Source organism: Colobus angolensis, unplaced genomic scaffold (genome assembly GCF_000951035.1).
Source record: "Colobus angolensis palliatus isolate OR3802 unplaced genomic scaffold, Cang.pa_1.0 Scaffold1, whole genome shotgun sequence".
In the NCBI taxonomy this organism is placed as follows: Eukaryota; Metazoa; Chordata; class Mammalia; order Primates; family Cercopithecidae; genus Colobus; species Colobus angolensis.
In genome coordinates, this window is record NW_012110918.1 from 18,057,891 (window position 1) to 18,069,344 (window position 11,454).

General features: G+C 58.3%; 2 protein-coding genes across 4 annotated transcripts in view; both read left to right on the plus strand.

The window, feature by feature from the left end:
- The window catches only part of HGS (hepatocyte growth factor-regulated tyrosine kinase substrate), a 19,908-nt gene extending 17,708 nt beyond the window's left edge, over nt 1-2,200 (plus strand). The window contains exons 19-22 of the mRNA XM_011961131.1: nt 582-715; nt 798-917; nt 1,147-1,233; nt 1,575-2,200. Coding sequence (XP_011816521.1) covers nt 582-715; nt 798-917; nt 1,147-1,233; nt 1,575-1,685 — 452 coding nt within the window. The 3' untranslated portion in view covers nt 1,686-2,200. The remainder of the gene's footprint in view (nt 1-581; nt 716-797; nt 918-1,146; nt 1,234-1,574) is intronic.
- Nucleotides 2,201-2,469: 269 nt separating this feature from the next.
- Nucleotides 2,470-11,454, plus strand: part of MRPL12 (mitochondrial ribosomal protein L12) — a 30,088-nt gene continuing 21,103 nt past the window's right edge. The window contains exons 1-7 of one of the 3 annotated variants that reach the window (XM_011960977.1): nt 2,470-2,969; nt 3,018-3,543; nt 3,589-3,769; nt 4,428-4,614; nt 4,817-4,900; nt 7,449-7,583; nt 7,669-8,066. In XM_011960977.1, coding sequence (XP_011816367.1) covers nt 3,696-3,769; nt 4,428-4,614; nt 4,817-4,900; nt 7,449-7,583; nt 7,669-7,785 — 597 coding nt within the window. In that variant the 5' untranslated portion in view covers nt 2,470-2,969; nt 3,018-3,543; nt 3,589-3,695 and the 3' untranslated portion in view covers nt 7,786-8,066. The other 2 variants (XR_001003921.1, XM_011960910.1) reach the window with 2 other exon arrangements.

Consider the following 11,454-nt stretch of genomic DNA (forward strand, 5'->3'; position numbering starts at 1 on the left):
GCCCGGCTAGTTTTTTGTATTTTTAAGTAGAGACGGGGTTTCACTGTGTTAGCCAGGATGGTCTCGATCTCCTGACCTCGTGATCTGCCCGCCTCGGCCTCCCAAAGTGCTGGAAGTACAAGTGTGAGCCACCACGCCCGGCCTATGTTCCTTTTTTTAGAAACATGAAACCTGAACTTGGTTCCAAAAGTCACAACAAAAAGGAAAACTCCTGGCTGGGCGGTGGCTCATGCCTGTAATCCCAGCACCGCAGGAGGCCACGGCAGGCCAATCACCTGAGGTCAGGAGTTCGACAACAGCCTGACAAACATGGTGAAACCCCGTCTCTCCTAAAAATACAAAAACTTAGCCGGGTGTGGTGGTGCACGCCTGTATTCCCAGTTGCTCGGGAGGCTGAGGCAGGAGAATCGCTTCAATCCAGGAGGCAGAGGTTGCAGTGAGCCAAGATCACGCCACTGCACTCCAGCTTGCACGACAGAGGGAGACTCTCTTTCAAAAAAAAAAGTAAAACTGAAGAGTTGGGCGTCCCTTACTTCACTCCCCATTGCCCTGGCTGAACCATCTCCCCCGTCTTGTCACAGATCCCAGCATGGTGAGCGCCTACATGTACCCAGCAGGGGCCACTGGGGCGCAGGCGGCTCCCCAGGCCCAGGCCGGACCCACCGCCAGCCCCGCCTACTCATCCTACCAGCCAACTCCCACAGCGGGCTACCAGGTATGCGGGAAGGCCGCTTCCCTCCTGCCAGGGCCAGCCCCATTGCCAGCCCCTTCTCCCACAGCACCCATTCCCTCCGCAGAACGTGGCCTCCCAGGCCCCGCAGAGCCTCCCGACCATCTCTCAGCCTCCGCAGTCCAGCACCATGGGCTACATGGGGAGCCAGTCGGTCTCCATGGGCTACCAGCCTTACAACATGCAGGTACAGCGACCTCCAGGCTCTGCTGGGGCTGGGGTGGGGGAGCAGTTGATGATGCTGAGGGTCCCTTGGCGAGACTGGCGGGCACTAGGTGGGCTCCACTCCTTCTGCTCCTCGCCCTCCACGCTCTGGGCGCTCCTTGTGGTCGCCTCTGGATTGCTGCAAGCCAGAAGCACCCCCGCCTGCCTGGTCACAGGGCTGCTTTCTCACATCTGGCATCTTCTTGCAACAGAATCTCATGACCACCCTCCCGAGCCAGGACGCGTCTCTGCCACCCCAGCAGCCCTACATCGCGGGGCAGCAGCCCATGTACCAGCAGGTGAGCCATTCCCAGGGCCTCACGGCAGCATCCACGGGGCACCCTCAGCCTTCATGGTTTAGCAGTGGGTCCTCTGGCCCCAGTGGGGATTGTCCTGTACGCCTGCTCACATGGGGAGACGCATACCCAAGGCCCCTTCTCAGCAGACAGAACAAGGACGCGAGTCTTAGGGCAGACATGCGTGTCCACAAGTGTAGACAGAAAAACCGTTAATTTACTCGAAAGCCAAAGGCCACGTAAGTTGCACTTGGTGGACATGGATTAGAAGCTCTTGTGGGTCTGTGGCTCTGCTGGGACAAAAGCCTTCCTCCCAGGGCCATTCCTGCTTTCCTCCTGCACAGATGGCACCCTCTGGCGGTCCCCCCCAGCAGCAGCCCCCCGTGGCCCAGCAGCCACAAGCGCAGGGGCCGCCGGCACAGGGCAGCGAGGCCCAGCTCATCTCATTCGACTGACCCAGGCCGTGCTCACGTCCGGAGTAACACTACAGTTCACCCAAAACGCCTCGTCTCTAACTGCCGTCGTCCCGCCTCCCTGTCCTCTACTGCTGGTAGTGTCCCTTCTCTGCGAGTGAGGGGGGGCTTTCACCCCAAGTCCACCTCCCTTCTTGTCCTCAGCCCACTGCAGTCCCCGAGTTGGTCTCTGCTTTCTTTCCCCAAGGCTGGGCCACGGGGAGGGAAGGTGGGAGGGAAGGACCTTCTCCCAGGGGAAGCCCCCAGCCCCGTGGGTTATGGTCTGTGAGAGGTGGCAGGCATGGGGACCCTCACCCCCCGAGCAGCCTGTGCCCTCTGGCCCCACTGTGAGCTGGCTGTGGTGTCTGGGTGTGGCCTGGGGCTCCCTCTGCAGGGGCCTCTCTCGGCAGCCACAGCCAAGGGTGGAGGCTTCAGGTCTCCAGCTTCTCTGCTTCTCAGCTGTCATCTCCAGTGCCCCAGAATGGTACAACGATTAATAAAATCTATTTCAGAAAGCATCAGCGGTTTTTTTCTTGTTGTTGTTGTTGTTTTTACTAATTTTTTTGAGATGGAGTCTCACTCTGTCACCCAGGCTGGAGTGAAGTGGTGATCTCCACTCACTGCAAGCTCTGCCTCCCGGGTTCAAGCGATTCTTGAGCCTCAGCCTCCCGAGTAGCTGGGACTACAGGTGCACGCCATTACCATGCCTGTCTAGTTTTTGTATTTTTTAGTAGCGATGGTGTTTCACCACGTTGGCCAGGCTGGTCGTGACCGCCTAACCTCAGGTGATCCACCTGCCTCTGCCTCCTAAAGTTCTGGGATTACAGGCGTGAGCCACCGCGCCCGCCCTGCATCAGCGTTTGCTCAGGCGGCGGGTGGTCCGGCTGATGGCCCAGCTGCGGGCAGGGTCATGTCCAGCCTGTCCCTCCCTGAGGCTGCGTGCCAGGGTCCACCTGTGCCCTGCGCGGCTCTACACTGACCGCGCCGGTGGCTGGTGAGGAGTTTGGGCTCGGCGCCTCCTCCGTATAGTCGCTGAAGGTTCCCGAGTGCTGCTCATTCCTGGGAAGGGAGCCGGATGCTGGGAAGGGTGGGGGCTCAGCGCTCCGAGTCCGCGGCCGGGGGCTGGCAGGGCTGAAACGCGCCTCCCGAGTGTTGAAAGCGGCAGGCGCCGGCCTTTGCACCCAGAGGCCAGGGCGTCTCACGCACCTTCACATCCAGGCCTCTTAGGGGGGCGCGGCTTTGACTTTTCCAGGAAGGAATGGACTCGAACGGAGAGGGAAAGAGGAGGTGTGGAGAGGCGGGCAGGAAGGAATGAAGTCGAGCGGAGAGAGAAAGGTGTGGAGAGGCCGGCAGGATAAGCAGGCACTGGGCCCAGGCTGCCTCTGGAGGCTCCGCCTGTTCTGATCTGAAGGCGGAGGCTCAGCCGCGCTCTCCCAGGAAGCCACCTGGGCGTTTGGGGCTTTAGCTAGGAAAGATGTCGCTTGCGGTTGCGAAGGCGCCAAGGCCCAGAGCTCGCGCCTCCGCCCGCGACGGCGGCACTGGTGGCCTGGAGCGGGATGGAGACGCGGGTTACCGCGGGCTTCGGGGCCCCAGCCTCGGCCGCGACGTTCGCTCGTATCGCGCACGGACAGAAACCCGTGAGCTCTGGAGAAAGAACACGTGATTCCGGAGCCCCCAGTCCCCGTCGCTCCTTTGCGCGACCCCAAAACCCGGCGGGAAGAGGGCCGCCCGGTACCCACCTGCCGCGACAAACGACGATTTTGCGTCTGCGCGGCGCGCGGCCTTGTGGGTAATCTCAGGATGAGACGAGGCTAGCGCGAGGTGCGGCTAGAGCGTCACTGCCGGCTCGAATGCCCAGCGGCTGTGGCGGCTAGAGCGTCCCTCCCCAGTTCGAATGCCGGGCGGCCGTGGCGGCTAGAGCGTCGCTCCTCAGCTCGAATGCCCGGCGGCCGAGGCGGCTAGAGCGTCGCCTCCTCCCGGGGAACCGCGTGTGACCTTCCAAGCCGTGGACCGATGCTACCGGCGGCCGCTCGCCCCCTGTGGGGGCCTTGCCTTGGGCTTCGGGCTGCTGCGTTCCGCCTTGCTAGGTACGCGGGATCCTGGGGCGCCAGGACTGGGCCGGTGGGCAGGGTAGGGGGCGGGCGGGCACTGAGGGGTCGATCCGGGCGGAGGCGGGCAGTGGGGCCGGCCTCCCTACAGCAGCCAGGCCGGGCTTGGGGATCCTACCGGGGGCCGGTGAGGAGGCCTCCCGGTGCGCACGTCCCTTCCTTCCTGGGCCATGGAAAGCGCCGGTGTCGGCCCCAGATGACCTTGGACGATTCCCTGCTCCTCCCCCGGCCTCAGCCTTCTCCGCAGCAAAGGCCCATCCGTGGGTGCGGCGTTTTGCGGCCAGGGGGCCCCACGTTTTGGGAGGCTTTGCTCAGGAAGATGCACATAAGTAATCGTTTCACCACCGCTGGGTTAATGTAGTTCATTCACACCAGAAGCTTGAGGTTTCAGTGGTATAGCTGCAAGTAAACACGTGGCTTTCTAAGGCTCTTTGAATTTAAACTAACTTGCAAATCTTACCAATACGGACCCCTGGAGGTCTGAGAACCCTGGGCTGGGACCAAGGAGCTAGGTAATTTCCGGCCCTAGTGATTACCAGCACCCATCAGTCCCCCACTTCTGTCCTGTCCCCCTGGTCTCTGCAGCCCCTTCCATTCCAGGACTGACAGGTCTGTTTGAATTGGGGGTGGGGGCTAGGCGACAGGTGCCATGCGTCTGTGCCATCCGACATATGAGGAGTAGCGGCCATCGGAGGTGTGAGGCCCTTGCGGGTGCACCCCTGGATAACGCCCCCAAGGAGTACCCCCCCAAGATTCAGCAACTGGTCCAGGACATCGCCAGCCTCACTCTCCTGGAAATCTCAGACCTCAACGAGCTCCTGAAGGTATCGTGAGAGGGTGAGACAGACCCAGGGGCTGGAAGTTTGGGAGGCCCTGTGTTTTGTTCCTGGTGTATTTTGGGAGTTTGGTAAATTGTCAGAAGTGTGTTTGTCCAGGTGCAAGGTCCATGCCGGGCGAGTTGTCCTTCCTCAGTAGGTTCTGGCTGGTGTGAGGGCCAGCTGTGGATGCTGTTCTCTGTCTCTGCAGAAAACGTTGAAGATCCAGGATGTTGGGCTTGTGCCGATGGGTGGTGTGATGCCTGGGGCGGTCCCTGCTGCAGCAGCCCAGGAGGTGAGTCCTGGGCAGAAAGAGGCTTTTCTGTGGTGCCTAGTTCGCCTATGGCCTCGTGTGCCATGGTCCCTTATCTCAGGTTCTGCAGCTGCCGTCATTGTCTGCAGCCTGCACACCTGTGCTGGCCTCCTGCAGCCTCCTGGGACCTACCCCCTGCCATGGCTGTACAAGTCTTTGCATGTGGAGGCCATGTTTCTAATGGAGGGAAACAGACACTAAGCTAAGAGAGGAAAAAGGCTGGGTGTGGTGGCTCATGTCTGTAATCCCAGTGCTTTGGGAGGCCGAAACGGGTGGATCACTTGAGGTCAGGAGTTCAAGGCCAGCCTGGCCAACATGGTGAGACCCCGTCTCTACTAAAAATGCAAAAAAAAAAAGTAGCCGGGCCTGGTGGCATGTGCCTGTAATCCCAGCTACTCAGGAGGCTGAGGCAGAAGAAGAGCTTGAACCCGGGAGACTGTCTCAAACAAACAAACTAAATAAATAAATATAAATAAACAAATAAGAATACAAAAATTAGCTAGGTGTGGTGGCAGGCGCCTGTAATCCCAGCTACTTGGGAGGCTGAGGCAAGAGAATTGTTTGAACCAGGGAGGCAGAGGTTGCAGTGAGCCAAGATCACACTACTGCACTCCAACTTGGTAACAGAGCAAGACCTTGTCTCAAAAAAAAAAAAAAGGAGGCCGGGCGCGGTGGCTCAAGCCTGTAATCCCAGCACTTTGGGAGGCCGAGACGGGCGGATCACGAGGTCAGGAGATCGAGACCATCCTGGCTAACACGGTGAAACCCCGTCTCTACTAAAAAAATACAAAAAAAACTAGCCAGGAGAGGTGGCGGGTGCCTGTAGTCCCAGCTACTGGGGAGGCTGAGGCAGGAGAATGGCGTAAACCCGGGAGGCGGAGCTTGCAGTGAGCTGAGATCCGGCCACTGCACTCCAGCCTGGGCGACAGAGCGAGACTCCGTCTCAAAAAAAAAAAAAGGAAAAAGAAAGGAAGAAATTATACCAAATAGAACGTTGTAAACATTGTGGAGAAAAGGAGGAGCCTCCCCTGCACCTCCCTTTGGGGCTTTAGAATGGGGTGACCCGGCAGTGGAGGTGCTAGCTCCCCCCAACCCTTTCTCCACGAAGAAGCTCAAGTGGGAGGGAGAGTTCTAAGTTCAAGGTGGGCTTCAAAGAGGAGGCAGACATTGCAGAAGAAAGCACGGCCTTCCTGGCAGAGGAAGGGGAGGCACCAGGGCCACCAGGCAAGAGGGTGTGTGACAGTTGAGGGAGCAGCAGCAGGGTAGGGGCTGGCGCAGGCGAAGAGGTGTAATAGGCAGCTCTGTCCTTGAGTCTCTGCAGGGAAACCAGTGAACTTGAAGCCACCCATTGCATTTGGTCATTGGGTTGTAAACCTCTCCGCCAGAGCCCTCCTCTCAGCCCCTTTCCCCCACTGGGGAACCAGGTCGTGTCCTGTAGAGTATCCCACGTTCCAGATGCATGGGGTGGCCATGGGGCATCGTCACTCTCATGCCTGAGAACTGGAAGGTAGTTTAAAGGCTGATTAGATTCAGGCCGAGCGTTTGGGTAAGAATAGCTGGGATTACTGTAGAGCCTATTGTATAAACTGGATTGCTTTTGAGGATGGAGGAGATGTTATAATGGCCTTCTCAGGCTGTGGGGACACGCAGCCCCCTGCCCCCCGGTGGTGCTGGGTCTCCATGCGCCATGTCAGAAGTGCGGTGTGCCCATCAGTCCTCTGGCAGGTTGTCAGTTTGTCGTTACATGTGCACTGTGGCATGGCTGAGAAAGGAGTGACGCTCTTTTTATCTACAAAGCACTTTGGTGTCATTTTTTCCTGTCTCATAAGTTACGCTTTCTAAGGGAGACAGGAGTAGAGTATTGAGGGAAGGACTGTGAAGCATGTTTTTATTTATTATTTATGAAACTGAGTCTCACTCTATCACCCAGGCTGGAGTGCAGTGGCGCAGTCTCAGCTCACGGCAGCCCCCGCCTCCCAGGTTCAAGCAATTCTCACGCCTCAGCCTCCCGAGTAGCTGGGATTACAGGCGCGCACCACTAGAGACAGGGTTTCACCATGTTGGCCACGCTGGTTTCAAACTCGACCTCAAGTATCCACCCGCCTTGGCCTCCCAAAGCACTAGGATTACAAGCGTGAGCCACCACTCCCGGCCGAGGCATGTTTACAAAGTGTTATTGGGCAAATCTGCCTCTGACTAACTATGAGAGAGAGAAAAGCACCAGCTGGACTTGGGAGGCTGAGGCAGGAGAATCGCTTGAACCCGGGAGGTGGAGGTTGCTGTGAGCTGAGGTGGCACCACTGCACGCCAGCCTGGAGGACAGAGTGATACTCCATCCAAAAAAAAAAAAGAAAAAGCACCAGCTGGTTAAGGATTGACGAGTTGGGAGACATGACTTCTAACTCCAGGCTTTGCTGGGGCCTCCCTGGCACCTCCCTTTGGGGCTTTAGAATGGGGTGGCCCAGCAGTGGAGGTGCTAGCTCCCCCCAATCCTTTCTCACCTGGCCCCCCTTCTTTCCTGCTCCCGAAGGCGGTAGAAGAAGATATCCCCAGAGCGAAAGAACGGACACATTTCACCGTCCGCCTGACTGAGGCGAACCCCGTGGACAAAGTGAAGCTGATCAAGGAAATCAAGAACTACATCCAGGGCATCAACCTCGTCCAGGTCTGCACCGCGGTGGGGGTTCTGAGGCAGGTTCCGTTGTGGCGGCCCAGGGCCCCTCAGTCCCTGACTTTGCTCTCTCTGGCAGGCAAAGAAGCTGGTGGAGTCCCTGCCCCAGGAAATCAAAGCCAATGTCGCCAAAGCCGAGGCAGAGAAGATCAAGGCGGCCCTGGAAGCGGTGGGCGGCACGGTGGTTCTGGAGTAGCTCCAGCTCAGAGGACTTGCATTCAGGGGTCCCTGGGACCCTGGCGAGGTCCCGCCCTCCTGTGGCCACTGGCTCCACCCCCAGCACCAGGTGCCCACTGGAGCCGTTTGGGAGAACCGCCTGCGCCAGGCAGCGGGGCCGGACAGGCCGCACAGACCTACTGTGGCGGGCGGGAGGGGCGGCTGCTGCCTGGTGAGGGCACCGGGAGGCCCACCAGGACGTGCCACCGGTGAATGTGCCTCTGGTGGTTGCTGAGAAAAATACACTGTGTAGCTCAGTGTGTGGAGTGCCGTGCTCAGGCTGGGCTGCAGAGCCAGCGCGGGGATCCGGGCAGTGTGTGGAGTGCCGTGCTCAGGCCGGGCTGCAGGGCCAGCGCGGGGACCCGGGCTGGTATGGGATGGGAGGCTTGTTCCTGCCCCCTCAGCAGACATCTGAGAGTCTACAGACATTCATCGGGTCCCCTGGGTGCAGGGCCCTGTCCTGAGACCCCACACCAGGCCTGGTGGACGGCAGCGGTGTGGAGGACCTGGGCCCATCCTGTTTAGAGGGGTGGGTTTGGAGTGTGAACCCTGCCCGTTTTCAGTGTTGGCCCCTCTTGAAGACAGCAGGAAATTCAGCACTTGCATGGGAAACCGAGGGAGCCTTGGAGCCGGCGATGCCACCCCTGGCTCACGTTGCAAGTACCCCTGAACCTAAGCCCGGCCAGGGGGCTGCGTGGGGGGGTGTGGGATGCACCTGGCATCTGCAGGGTTGGGGTATCAGCTGTTCCTCTGGGGTTCTTAAGTGGGGTATTCTGGGACCTGGGCAAAGTGGCAGGAGGGGCTTGTGGACATGGGGACTGGGAGTGCCGGGGCCAGCTTGGAGCACTGGTCACTGCACTTGGTGAGGTGTGGCCCAGTGCTGGCAGCCCTTGGCAGCCACCCTCAGGCTGCAGACCCCTTGGTGCCACTGCTGAGTGCAGGGGGTGTGGCCCCATGAACTGGCTGGAACGGCCAGGGCCTTACTCTAAGGACCCGTGGCCTCCTTTTCTTGGGCACGCCTGTTTTCAGCCAAACCTGGGAGAGATCAGAGGATTTCTGTCTCAGCTGGCCCATGACCAAGGCCAGCCCCCAGGCTGTGGGCCCACCATGAGGCCAGAGACAGGGCACGTTCCACACCTGCTTCGGGAAACATGCCCAGTGTGATGGCCCCGTGGGCTGCCATGCCCTCCGGCCTCAGTTTTGCTGGTGGAAGGATCCCTTGGGATGGGACCAGAAAGGGGCACCGTGTATCTGGGAGCTGCCCACTGACTGGGATTCCTGAGGGAGCGGGAGCAGCAGGGAGTTTCAGGCTCACTGGGCGCACACACGCTCCCTGGCCCAGGTCCTCTTCCAAGGCCTTCTGGTAGAGTTTGTCTGACTAACCTGCTGTCCCCAGGAAAGGCTGTGTCCCAAGCCTGGAAGTCCCTATTGACCATGGTAGCTGTTTTGAGGGGGTAATGATTCTTCCTTCAGGAGGTGACACTGCCACCTGGGGCTGGGTGCATTCTGCCTGGTGCCCTGCTGACCTGACCCCAACTGCCTTTCCCCTCTGGAAGGAAACAAATATCTGAGCTCAGGGACGAGCCCTGCTTGGGGTCAGACAGGCATGCTGTATTCATCCAGGCTGCAACCAGATCAGATGGACCAGCAAAATCTCCACCGGTGACTCCTCACTGTCTACCCTGGCTCAGGCATCTGCCAGGTCACTCACAGGAGCCACCAAGAGGCTCTGTCCTCCCTGCCGGGGGACCCCCAAGGTAACCCGTGGATGCCAGGCCACAGTCGGAGGCTAGACGGGAAGCCCTGTCCCATGAGCTCGCTCAGTCTGCCCCAACCACCCCGTTGGGCCTACTGACATAACTTACGATCTGTTTGAGAATCATCCAGGGATCTTCGTGAGTCCCTGCCCTGCAGTTCTAAATTCACCGTTTGAAAAAGTCTCCGGCCTCGGATGCATTTCCTGTTTTCCAGGATTCCTCACCTTCTGACTGCCGTCCTGGCATCTCCAGCTCACGGAGTTCACAAACTTCAGTCCCCTGCAGCTCCTTGTGCTTCTGTTCTATTTTTTTAATGTTTTATTTATTTATTTATTTATTTATTGTTTTGAAGCAGGGTCTCACTCTGTCACCCAGGCTGGTGGTGCAGTCTTGCCTCACTGCAGCCTCCACCTGCCGGGTTCAAGCAATTCTCCTGCCTCAACTTCCCAAGAAGCTGGAATTACAGGCATGTGCCACCACGCCCAGCTAATTTTGTGTTTTTATTAGAGACAGGGTTTCACCATGTTGGCGAGGCTGGTCTTGAACTCTCTCTTGGCCTCCCAGAGTGCTGAGATTACAGGTGTGTGCCAATGTGCCCAGCCTTATTTTAATTTTTTTTAATTTCTTTTTTTTTGAGACTGAGTTTTTTTTTGTTTTTTTTTGTTTGTTTGTTTTTGTTTTTAGAGACAGAGTCTTGCTCTGTCGCCTAGGCTGGAGTGCAGTGGCACGATCTCCACTCACTGCAAGCTCCACCTCCCAGGTTCCCGCCATTCTCCTGCCTCAGCCTCCCATGTAGCTGGGACTACAGGCGCCTGCCACCGCGCCCAGCTAATTTTTGTATTTTTAGTAGAGACAGGGTTTCACTGTGTTAGCCAGGATAGTCTCGATCTCCTGACCTTGTGATCCGCCCGTCTCGGCCTCCCAAAGTGCTGGGATTACAGGCGTGAGCCACCGCGCCCGGCTGAGACTGAGTTTTGCTCTTGTCACCCAGGCTGGAGTGCAATGGCATGATCTTGGCTCACTGCAACCTTCACCTCCTGGGTTCAAGCGATTCTCCTGCCTTAGCCTCCCAAGTAGCTGGGATTACAGGCATGAGCCACCACATCCAGCCTATTTTTGTTTTTTAATATGGACAGGATCTCACTCTGTCACCTGAGCTGGAGTGCAGTGGCTTGATCCAGGCTCACTGCAGCCTTGGCCTCCTGTGCGCAAGCAGTCCTTCCACCTCAGCCTCCCAGGTAGCTGGGACTATAGGCACATGCCATCATGCCTGGCTAATCTTTTGATTTTTTGTGGAGATGTGGTCTCACTGTGTTGCCCAGGCTGGTCTGAAACTCCTGGCCTCAAGAGATCCTCCCACTTTGGCCTCCCAAAGTGCTGGGATGACAGGTGAGAGCTGCCATGCCCAGCCTTTTTTGTTCTTTGTAAATCTCTTCAGTTCCTGCTCCTTAGCCTCCGGGCCCTGCTCTTTCTGCTTTGGAGCGGTTCCTTCTCCAGCCGGGAGCCAGTGTTCTGTGGGTTGGGGGTCTCTGCCAGCAGCCTGTTCCAGCCCTTGTCTTGCAGGTGGCCTTGGGAGGGACAGGTTGCAGCCCAGGCCCGCTCCGCTCCTTCCTGGAGTGTCTCACAGACACAGGGGACACTGGCCCTCCAGGCCCTGCTTCCCTCAAGGTTTCCATCACCTCTGATTTTTTTTTTTTTTTTTTTTTTGAGACAGAGTCTCGCTCTGTTGCCCAGGCTGGAGTGCAGTGGCCGGATTTCAGCTCACTGCAAGCTCCGCCTCCCAGGTTTATGCCGTTCTCCTGCCTCAGCCTCCTGAGTAGCTGGGACTACAGACGCCCGCCACCTCTCCCAGCTAGTTTTTCTATATTTTTTAGTAGAGACGGGGTTTCACC